This window comes from Saccostrea cucullata, unplaced genomic scaffold, assembly GCF_032062105.1.
Source record: "Saccostrea cucullata isolate Sc308-1 unplaced genomic scaffold, CSIRO_AGI_Scuc_v1 ctg6256, whole genome shotgun sequence".
Taxonomy (NCBI): Eukaryota; Metazoa; Mollusca; class Bivalvia; order Ostreida; family Ostreidae; genus Saccostrea; species Saccostrea cuccullata.
The window spans coordinates 23,655-36,273 of NW_026928859.1; the positions used below are offsets into that span (position 1 = coordinate 23,655).

The window sequence follows — 12,619 nt, forward strand, 5'->3', positions numbered from 1 at the left end:
AATTAATTTGTTTACCCTGATTTTTTTGTCTTTATTTGTGTCAACCGATGCTTGAAGTATCTTTTAGGCATGATTATTTTATTGGTCATCTGTCTTTTCACCGAGATATGGGGTAAAACATACAGGTACCCCCATCACAGTTTAATAGCTAAAGCCTTTTATGTCAACAAAAATATTTATAAATCAGCTAAAAAGTTAAATATTCTTTACAAGAACAATTTTAACAAAATTTGTACACCCGTTCCTAATCATAAACATAAATTTTATTCTCACATTTAATGCAGAATATTTTATATACAAGGGGTGGGGGCATGTCCACTACTACTCAATGCGACTTTCCTGGTTGCCTATTACTACTTACAAAAGGTTATAAGCAAGATATATAACGTCTTGCAAGCAAAATTATGTCTAAAATTTCATATACATCATCAGTAGCCTGTGTGGATTTTTTTTATTTTAACTGAGTACCTTCATTCGTATGTTGAAAATTTGCCGTCAAAACAAAAGTAGGAAAATCCCATCTGCATATCATACCAATTGTGCACAAATAAAAACAAAGAACGAAAAGATAAGAGCAAATTATTTGCTACGTTTTCTTTAAATAGGCATCAGAAATATTGGAGTGGTACCAAAATAATCAAAACGTATAATATAATCAATATAACATCCTAGGTAAAATATATCTCAAATGACTTACATTCGACCTCGCGCTTGTTTTCATACTGTATAAATCTCAATCCTTGCACAAAAATACCCTCAATCATCTTTATACACCCCTTCAACACTTCTGTAGACATTGTTTACGTTCTTGCTAATGTTATATGAACCATAATATTAAAACCGAAAACGGCTAATCCCGGCTTCCGGTTTACCACGAGTAGGCCCCTACTTTAATTGATATTTTCAGGGACTGTATATTTACACAAATTAATGTGTAATTAGAATAAATTAAAAAAAATAAAGTTGATAAATAAGGAATTCATGAAAAAAAATTTATCCCTAAAAATAAACTACAAGTTTTTGAGAAAAAAATAGCTTCATGTGGGCCTTTTTTAATTATTTAATAATAAATTATAACATGTATAATATGTTCTCAAAATTTGCATTGCTACTATTTAAAAGCAGTCATTACAGTTAGATATAAGATTTTTTTAAATTAAAAATGCTACACATTTTATAAGGACGACGCAAAAAAAGAGTATTCCATGTAGCCCTCAAATAAAACCCAACAATTTATTAAATGACCATGAAATAAAATTATGCTACTATTCTATCGTAACATAAACTTTGTGAATAATCATTGGGGAATTAATGAATTACCGGGAGCTTTTAATTAATAAACAAATAATTAAAAGAGTACATGTATATTTATTTTTTTTTTTTAAAATGAAAATACCGGGTAGTGTGATTTATTTCTTTTTTTGTTTTGCTAGTGTTTACCTGGCCGATAAATGTTTATAAGATGGTATCAACACCCATTGTTTCAATGGCCTTCGGGCAGAAAAATCGATTCATGTTATTTGGGTATTTGTATCAGAGTTACACATCATTGAACATACTGGTAAACGATGACCCTAATTTCAATTTATTTATTGCAAAAACAATGTGATAAATGAAATGTGTACAAATTTCTTTCGGGATTAATTAATTTTGAACATAATCTGAAGCTTCCATTCTGGTGAGTTACAAATGTACACTCTAACATTTACAAATAAACACTTAAAACTGAGTTTTATAGAACTAAGCATTAACGATAATTAAATTGACATGTCAGTAAAAATAACCATGAATGAAAAATAATACTTGGCAAAATTAACAAAGATTTTTTTAAAAGCCCCAATACTTAAGAAAACTCTAACTTTAGAGTATCCCGATAGTCTAAATTTGCCATATAATGATAAGATCTATTTAAAGCTTCTTCTGGTGGAAAATATTTAATTCACTTTTAATTTTCTGTATAAAAAATAAACATGGGAACCAGTATCAATCACAGAAGAAGTATTAATGTACCCAAGAATTGTGATTAAATATTCATGTTCAGTGTAATTCATATATGTTCATATAAGTGTGAAAGCCTTCTTCCTCAAATAAATATCATTAATAATTATTTCAATTTTTATGCGTGTACATGTTCTGTTCATAAATGACCTTCGTGTACATGTAAGGATTCCTGGCATACTACCCAGAATCAATTTCTACTGCCTTTTATAATTCCATTGTTTATTGGAAATCTCATTTCTGAGTTAGCTCCGCCCATTAAATTAATAAACCTGGGACTGATGGGACTGCTTTCTGGGACTGCTGGGACTGCTCTCTGGGACCGCTGTGACTGCTGGGACCGCTGTGGGACTGCTCTGGGACTGCTCTGGGACCGCTGTGGGACTGCTCTGGGTCCGCTGTGGGACTGCTTTAGCAGTCCCAGAAAGCAGTCCCCGGGACTGCTCTGGGACTGCTTTGTGTCAGGTTGGGTCTGGTCGGTACTGTACATGTATAGTTTTTGCATTAGAATGTGTATTTTACTCTAGCCCATAGCTTTACAGAGCATATTTTTAGGTGTTATACCCACCCCACCTCTTTACTTATTTAGGAGGAAATCGATTATCAACGAAAGCAACAAAAAACTACCCTACCTTTATTGTTCAATAAGGAGGAACTAATAATAGCCTTAAAACAATCTACTATTCTACTAATTTTCAGCTGTTACTTTGCCACAATACTTACATGCATACCCCCATCACAATTGAAGTATGCTTTAATCATGGTAAATTATGATATGATAGTAATGTGTTAAGGCTTAACTTCATTTCAATATTTTATCTAGATCCTCTTTCAGTATTATTAAAAGGTATATAATTATATATATATATATATTGCTTTTCATTTTTTGGGGGTTTTGATTTAACGTTATGTTCTTGGGGGTATAAAACGAATTTGTGTTTGCAAAGATTTCAAATATCTTTAATCATATAGTGAGAGTCTGCTTGTATATAGAATGGAACATATAAACATATACAGCATCGAGGCGTCCTGTCATCCATTTCTATTTTTACTCACTCGTCCGAATGACATCTTAATTCGAATAATTTACTTTTTTGTATGCACCGATACATATATGTAATAATTCGTCTGCTACAGATTTCTACTTTTTCACGACAAATACTTTTTTTTCTTAAACAACGTATCAATGGAACTCAGGAAAGAAAAAAAATATAATCATTAATTTCATCTCCAGCGTGCTTTTGATCCGATCCATTTACATGTACCATCTTTGATTTTCTAGGTTCGCCCCTTTAAAGAGAAATGAAGATTAATCGATTGATTAATTGCTTAAAACTGATTTGTCAATATTTCGGCAGAGAGAAAGGTAGAACAATTAAAATATACAGCATATTTTTTTCCTTTCACTTGTTATAAATTTAATATCACTTTAAATGGGGTCATTTTTCACTGGGGTCAATTTTTCATAGGACTATTATATAAAATAATGACCCCTAGGGCTCTTTCTACAATTTTTTTTCTACGGGTGTACCCCAGTCATTATTCGATGGGGGTCGTTATTCGTCTTTACACCGGCTGATATAGATATCTCAGGTATTTAAATCACATGATCAGGTTACCAGATAAACATTCAGACTAAAGACAAGGAAGAAAAGTTTACTCGGCATTTTAAAACTACAAATAGATCCTTTCTGTTATTTCTAAACAGACTCTGTCTTACATTTTCACTAACAAAACAAAACCCATACATTGATTTGTTTATAAAAAAATTGCGTAAAATGTCTGTTGTTAGTGATCCATGTCTCTTATTTACTTTATAGGGTCATCGGATTTTTTTCTTACTAAAACCCCAGTGATGGACCCTCTGGACAGAGCTCAAGTTCTCCTCCTCTGTGACCTGCGTCAAAAAGCTGCATTACAGAGTCATTGTGAACTTTGTCAGATAAACCTGTGTAAGGCCTGTGTAGGGGAGCATCTCTCTGATTCATCCAAAAGACACAAAGTTGTACCATACAAACACAGAAAACCCACTCATTACGTTAACTACCCAAAATGTCCAAACCACACCCAGAAACACTGTGAACTTTACTGTGAGAAATGTGACATTCCTGTCTGTTCTACCTGTATCTCCTCTGGTAAACATAAAGGACACGATTTATCAGATACTCTACATAACCTCAGCTCTGACAAAAGCATTTAAGACAGGATTTAAAAGAACTAGAAAAAATTATATTCCCTACTTATACAGAAATTGCATTTAATATCAAGACTGAAAAGGCTGATCTGGAAAAACATTGTGAGAAACTGACAACAGTTGTTTCCAATCAAGGTGAAGCATGGCAAAGTGAAATAGACATTATTGTCAAAAAAAGAAAATGTGATATTGCTCAGATAAAAACTAGGGTCCTGAAGGCTCTAGATGAGAAGGAAAATGAAATAAATCAAATGATTTCTGAGCTAGAAGAGAACATTACTTACCTAAAGGAAATACTGGGCTCCGATGACGAATCTCTGATATTTACATACATATCCAGGAATGCTGGATTTAGAAGACCACCTCCTAAAATCAATGTATCACTTCCAAGATTCTCTCTTCCTCAGATCAACACAGAACAGCTCCATCAAATGTTTGGTTCTTTATCAGCATTATTCATTACAACAGAGGAACATGGCTACACAATGAAGACACAAGAAGCTGAATACTGTCCTCTACTTAAACCACTGCTTGATGAACCAGAGCTCATCACCACCATAGACACTGGGTATAAAACACCACACAGTGTCACCTGCATCGATGATGAAGAAATCTGGACCAGTGGACAAGACAAAATCATGAAACTCTACAACCTCCAGGGCAAACTACGGAAGTCAATCAAAACCAAGTCTCGGTCAATTGACATGGCAGTGACAAGGAGTGGAGATCTAGTTTATACTGACCCCGAACTGTTAACATAGTGACGAATGAAAGGATACAGGAAGTTATCAAACTGCAGGGATAGACACCTTACTATGTCTGTAGTACCTCCTCTGGTGAGCTTCTGGTTACAATGGACAGTTATGAAAACAAACAATCGAAAGTTGTCCGTTTCTCTGACTCCACAGAGAAGCAAACCATTCAGTTTGATAGTAAAGGCAGACCTCTGTATTCATCTGGTTTCTTTATTAAATACATAAGTGAGAACAGAAACCTGGATATCTGTGTGTCTGACTATGATGCCAAAGCAGTAGTAGTGGTTGACCAGGCAGGGAAATTCCGATTTAGATACACTGGTCATCCTTTTGCTACCAAGAGATCATTTCATCCAGTCGGCATCACAACAGACAGCCAGAGTCATATCTTGACAGCAGACTATAACAACCACTGTATCCACATCCTAGATCAGGATGGACGTTCCTTCGATACATAGATAATACGTAATATCGCGACTACCAATGAGTAACTCGCAGTTATCTAACTTACTACCGCTCTTTTTCGGGGAAGTCCAGAAAAGTCTACATTTCTGGGGGCAAATGACATTGTTTACAGTAGTGACAATCGAATGATTCGAACAATTTAATGCCGAAATCACTATGTTTTGCCAGATATTGAACTTCAAATAGTAGATCGTCAAATAAGGAAAGTTTAAAATATTTTATCTGCTTAAAAATGTGACAATTTTCAATGAAAATTTAACGAGAAGAGTCCGCTTAATTAAAAATATCGTTAAAAATATGACAATTTAGAATTGGCTCCTCTCAAAAATATATTAGACTGGTTCAGCGATTGTTTAGCGAGATATTCCACCAGGATTTTTTACTCATCTGTCCTTATAAATGCTACAATGATAGACTTTGCATTGTATTGAATAGCACATTGCCCCCACCCAACGGACGATTCCTACCTCCTTCGCGAAAGAGTTCCGCTAAGTTAAGTAATCGCGATATCAAGTATTGTGACCTACTGCTTCCTTGGGGTTTATGTGAACACGCCAGAGATGATATCTTTGTGGCTGAATGTAACAGTGGTAAAGTGAAGAAAATCAAATATATGTAATCAAGATGTTTTAGGTAACAATATTTTTGTGAAAGGATTTTTTCCAGTAACCAAAATTACTACATAATTTTAGATTCTTTTGATGTTGAATATGGTTTGTTATTCACAAGAAAAGTGAAAATATTCTTCTTGACTAAGGCAAAGCTGAGATCAATATGGATATTTTTTGGTGCATAACAAATCATTTCAACACCAAAATAGTTCATTATTTTTTTATTCTGTTATGGGTCAGAATTACCCGAAATGCCAGCAAAGATCAATAACAAAATTTAAACTTAACAATAATTTATTTATAGTAATATATAATAAGTATATGAAACATAAAGTACAAACTTAGCAAGAATCTAAAAATACATACATCAGAGTGTCCGTTGCTGCACACAATGTCCCAGTGAAATTATATCCCAGTAATACCTCAATGATGCTTATACGACAATTCTATCTCTGCATCGAATTGACAGGGTATTTATACAGTAATATAAATCTAGAATATTCTAGAAATTGTAAATACATGATATTACTGGAAAGTTCTGGACATGCACAAAGTTCAAGAATGTTCTAGAAAAATGACCGAACATGTTGACCACTCTGGAATGTTCAAGAAACTTAATGTTACTAATAATATACATGATGAAATAATACAAATACAACACACCTCACAACACCTCCCCCCTTAAAAAGTTTGAATGTCAATGAAAACTTATATTATTAAAACATAGGTACATTAATACAAAATCTAATTTGTTCACGACACTCTGGACAAGGCATCTGCAATAACATTGTCTTTGCCTTTGATATGCTTAATTGTTATGTTGTATTCTTGTAACAACAAACTCCATCTAGTCAGTCTTTGATTTTTGTTTGACAATTTATGCAAAAATGTCAGGGGGTTGTGATCAGTATACACAAGAATTGGATGCAATGTAACATTCAGATAAACATCAAAATGCTGTAAGGCTAACAACAAAGCAAGGCATTCCTTTTCAATGGTGGAATACTTTTGTTGACATTTTGTAAGTTTCTTTGAAAAATAAGAAACAACTCTATCTACATTATCACTATGTTCTTGAAACAAAGCTGCCCCGATTCCAACATCACTAGCATCAACAGTAAGCTTAAATTGCTTAGAAAAATCTGGAGTTGACAAAACTGGGTTGCTCATAAGGACAGATTTGATTTTATGAAAGGATTTTTCACAGTCCTTTGTCCATTCAAACTTAACCCTCTTCTGCAAAAGATTTGTAAGTGGACTAACTACTGAGGAAAAATTTGGACAAAATTTTCTGTAAAACCCAGCCATGCCCAAAAACCTCATTAACTCTTTCTTGTTTGTAGGAATCGGGAACTTTGCAATAGCTTCCACTTTAGCCATAATTGGTGTAACATAACCTTGACCTACTTTATGACCTAAATACTCTACATAAGCATGTCAAAATTCGCTCTTCTCAAGGTTCACAGTTAAGTTTGCTTTAGCTAAAATGTCAAATAAAGCACGCATGATTAGGAGATTTTCGTCCCATGTGTTGCTGTATATGACGACATCATCAATGTAGGCCTCGCATCCCTCAAGGTCTTGAAGAAGGGAGTGAATCATCCTTTGGAATGTAGCCGGTGCGTTTTTCATGCCAAAAGGCATTACTTTATACTGATAAAGTCCATCTGGTGTAGCAAAAGCAGATATTTCTTTTGCTCTTTCTGTTAACGGTACTTGCCAGTAGCCTTTCAACAGGTCAAATTTACGGACAAATTTCGCGTTTCCAATGTTGTCAATACAGTCATCGATTCTAGGTATTGGATATGAATCGGTTTTGGTAACAGAATTCACCTTTCTAAAGTCTGTACATAATCGGTACGAACCGTCCTGTTTTGGTGCAAGATAACACGGTGAGCTCCAATCACTTTTACTAGGTTCAACAATGTCATTGTCCAACATGTACTGCACTTCCCTTCTTAGGTACTGCAATTTTATTGGATTGAGACGGTACGGATGTTGTTTGATAGGCAGAGCGTCGCCCACTATGACATCATGATAAGTTGCATTAGTTTTCTTTGGAACATCCGAAAAGATTTGATGATACTCACTCGTCAAGTTTTTAACTTGTTCTTTTTGGTGAATGTTCAAATGTCCAAGTTTAGCATCCAAATTAGCCAAAACTTCTGAGTTTTTCAAACGGACACTCTGATTACAATCTTTCTCATTCATTTCTACTCTCGTATCACTTTCAATACAATTTTGAACAGTCTTAGCATTGGCTAAAGTGGAAACTGGTTTTACAGAATTTCGGTCACACCTTTCAAAATACTCTTTTAACATGTTAATGTGACAAACCCGTTTCTCTTTACGTCGACCTGGTGTCTTAACTACATAGTTTACATCACTGATCTTGCTTTCAATTTCATAAGGGCCATAAAATCTGGCCTGTAAAGGATGACCAGGAATAGGTAAAAATACAAGAACCTTATCACCTGGCTTAAACACCCTATTTCTGGCATCTTTGTCATACCACATTTTCATTTTCATCTGAGAACTCTTCAAATTTTCTTGTGCTAATTTACAAGCATTGTAAAGTTTTTCTTTGAAATCAGACACATAATCTAAAAGATTAAGATCACTAGTCTCAGTCAGCCACTTTTCCTTCAACAATTTCAAAGGACCTCTAACTGTATGTCCGAACACCAATTCAAAAGGACTGAACCCAAGAGACTCCTGGACTGCTTCTCGTGCAGCAAATAGCACAAGATGAACCCCTTCATCCCATTCTTTTTCATACTGGTAACAATAGGTCTTCAGCATTGTTTTTAGGGTTTGATGAAAACGTTCTAGCGCTCCCTGGGACTCAGGATGATAAGCAGTTGATCTATATTGCCTTATACCCAACTCATGCATGACTTGCTGGAACAACCCCGACATAAAATTTGAGCCTTGATCCGACTGAATTGCCTTGGGTGCTCCTACAAAACTGAAAAACTTGGTTAGGGCCTTAACTATGCTCTTTGCCTTTATATTCCTAAGAGGTATGGCTTCAGGAAACCGAGTGGATGTACACATAATGGTAAGTAAATACTGATTTCCAGATCTTGTCCTAGGCAAAGGTCCTACACAATCCACCAACACTCGACTAAACGGTTCTTCAAAAGCTGGAATGGGTTGGAGAGGAGCAGATGGTATCTTCTGATTTGGTTTACCTACCATCTGACAGACATGGCATGACTTGCAAAACTTCGAAACATCCTTTCTTAGCTTAGGCCAATAAAAATGACTCAAAATCCTGTTATAAGTCTTATTGATACCTAAATGACCAGCCATAGGTGTATCGTGAGCTAAACTCATGACATCTCGACGATAAGCAGCTGGGACCACTATCTGGTGAACAACACGCCACACTTCATCTGGCATGCCATCTTTCATATAGAAGCATTCTCCAACTTTAGTAGCCTCTTCTGGTGGAAGTGCCCTCTTACTAAGTTGAATGATATCTGGGTCCTTGTGTTGTTCAGAGAGTAAACGTTCTCGGCTGAAGATGTCCTTGCCTTGGCTAACTAGTGGATGCAACTCATCATCCTCACCACCAAATTTTGGTAAAAGTTCTTTCTTCTCTTGCTTCTTCATATTGTGTGGTTCCATGCTTGTTTGAGTGCCATCAAGGTCAGATAAGAAAGTGTCATTCAAATCAATATCAACAGAGGAATTCGTCTCGTCAAAGGCTTGAGTATGGTCTGCCTCCATTTCTCGTCTTTTTGCACAGGCTGGATAAATGTCATCATCTTTATCATCGCACATGACATCTGGAGTGATTTTCTCACAAACTATAGGATCTGGTACAACTTTTCCACCAGCTAAATCGTTGCCTAGCAACAAAGAAATGCCTGGAACGGGAAGAGTAGGTCGAACACCTACGATAACAGGTCCAGTAACTAAATCTGACTTCAAACTAATTCTATGCAGGGGAACATCAATGAAGCCTAGCTCCACACCCTGTAATAAAACTGACCCACCAGTAGAAGTCTGCTCAGACAAAGGAAGCACGCCCTCTAACAATAACGTCTGTGCAGCACCAGTATCTCTCAAAATCTGGACAGGTTTTATTTCGCTAGAGTCACCGAGTGAAACAAATCCCTGAGACATAAAGGGCTTATAATCCTCCATAGAATCAATAGAACTGGACTGTGAACCCTGGACATCAGGAGTGTCAGAACAAATCGAAACTAAGGTTTCTCTATCACCTCTAACTGCTGCACAAGCATGTGGTTGAGTTTTATCAAAATCATTTTTTCTCTTAAGTTTAAAGCATTCACTGATCAGATGACCTTTTTTCTTACAATAACTACAAGTAGGAAGCGACCCTATTCCAGATGATCCTTCAACACGTCCTGGACCGGACTTAAAACCACCTTGGGATGGAGACTGGAGACTTGTGGAAGACCGAGACCCTGAACCACTCTTTTTATATGTGTCTGAATTGGTAGAATTACTGCTAGTCTGAGATCTTGATACAAAATTCTTTTTATGAGACAGAGCGTAAGTATCAGATATGACTGCTGCCTCTTCAAGAGTTTTCACATTCTTATCTTCTAAATGTGTTTTCAAATCTTGAGGAACACATTCCTTAAACTCTTCTACCAGGATGACTTGGCGCAAATTAGCAAAAGTTTTATCAAGTTTCTTAGATCTAAACCAGTGATCGAATAAATCTTCTTTCTCTCGTGAAAATTCAACAAATGTTTGGTTATCAAACTTTCTATACTTTCTGAACTTTTGTCTATATGCTTCAGGTACTAATTCATATGCTTTTAATATTGCTGCTTTGACCTTCTCATAGTCTGAACTTTCAGCTACCCCTAGTGCAGAGTATACCTCTGCTGCTTTGCCAACCAGTACACTTTGTAACATTGTTGACCAAACATTTTGTGGCCATTTAAGATTTTCTGCGACTTTTTCGAATTGGGGAAAATACTTGTCTACAGATTTTTCTTGAAATTTTGGAACTAATCTTATATTTTTTGCTGCGTCAAATTCATTCTTGGCAAATGACGGTTCTGGTTGGTGCTGTAATCTTAATTTCTCTAACTCAAAGTGCTCTTGTCTTTCTAATTTGTCTAATTCAAATTTTCGTTCACGCTCTCGTTCATCTCTTTCTCTTTCTCTGTCTCTTTCTCGCTCTTCTCTTTCTAATTTTTCTCTTTCTAATCGCATTTTCTCTAACTCTAGTTGAAACTGATAGTCTGCCATTTTATAAGAGCCTAACTCTGATCTTACTGTATATTCTGAAAGATCGTATTTTTCAAAAATGTTTTCTTCTACTAGTTTGTTTGCAACCTTAATTCTAATGTCTTGCTTTCTCTGAGAGGATTTAACATCTAACCCAAAATGCAAACCTAATGCGATCAAGTCATCCTTTTTTAACGTATCAAAAACCTGAACACTTGGTGAACTAAGAAAGTCTGTGACCGAAAACACCATGTTGATTTCTGCTAGCTTATAATCAAATTTAACGGTTCAATAAACAAAATTCTGACAATAAACTGCAAAAGTGCAAGAAATTCTTTATCCCGGACGAGCCCCCAATTCTGTTATGGGTCAGAATTACCCGAAATGCCAGCAAAGATCAATAACAAAATTTAAACTTAACAATAATTTATTTATAGTAATATATAATAAGTATATGAAACATAAAGTACAAACTTAGCAAGAATCTAAAAATACATACATCAGAGTGTCCGTTGCTGCACACAATGTCCCAGTGAAATTATATCCCAGTAATACCTCAATGATGCTTATACGACAATTCTATCTCTGCATCGAATTGACAGGGTATTTATACAGTAATATAAATCTAGAATATTCTAGAAATTGTAAATACATGATATTACTGGAAAGTTCTGGACATGCACAAAGTTCAAGAATGTTCTAGAAAAATGACCGAACATGTTGACCACTCTGGAATGTTCAAGAAACTTAATGTTACTAATAATATACATGATGAAATAATACAAATACAACACACCTCACAACAATTATATAGTCCGAATTTGGATAAAGAAGACATTGAAGGCTGAATGACGACACCATTGTCATTTACAAACTTCGTTGAAAAAAATGCAAGATAACATTTTGTTGCTTTTGTGTTTTCCTTTCCGAGTTTTGCTTTGAGACACGTTCAATTTTTAAAAAATAATCTTGAAATACGAGGGGTGATCAAAAAGTTCGCAAACTGATTGAATAACTTCCATACAAGAAACAATATTTGGTTTTAATGTTGATTATATTTTAAATTAATCCTTCCCGATTTTAATGCACATCAACCACAGTTCTGCGCATGCGCAAAACACGTGATATTGGCGGTCACGTGACCCCCTAGCGTTCTGTCACAAAAACTAAAAGATTTTTCCGAGTTTTATATTTCTTTCCATGTGAGTTAATTTTTATGACAAGAACAGTTAATTTGTCAGAAATGGTCATATCTCGACAACAGAATGGGTGGATAATAACATCCTTTCCAAAAATAAGCATGGTGACCATTAAAACACAAATCTTCTGTCTCAGGAGAGACCTTTATCTAAGGTGGATAGAGAATGGGTGCATCCTTT

General features: G+C 35.3%; 2 protein-coding genes across 2 annotated transcripts; both read left to right on the forward strand.

The window, feature by feature from the left end:
* The first annotated feature begins 3,853 nt into the window (after positions 1-3,853).
* LOC134278939 (E3 ubiquitin-protein ligase TRIM45-like) lies at positions 3,854-4,953 on the forward strand. Its single transcript, XM_062761244.1, has 2 exons — positions 3,854-4,133; positions 4,247-4,953. The coding sequence occupies exons 1-2, from the start codon at positions 3,854-3,856 to the stop codon at positions 4,951-4,953; spliced, it is 987 nt and encodes a 328-aa protein (XP_062617228.1).
* A 92-nt stretch (positions 4,954-5,045) lies between these two features.
* Positions 5,046-5,405, forward strand: LOC134278940 (uncharacterized). Its single transcript, XM_062761245.1, has one exon. The coding sequence runs from the start codon at positions 5,046-5,048 to the stop codon at positions 5,403-5,405; it is 360 nt and encodes a 119-aa protein (XP_062617229.1).
* The last annotated feature ends 7,214 nt before the right edge of the window (positions 5,406-12,619 follow it).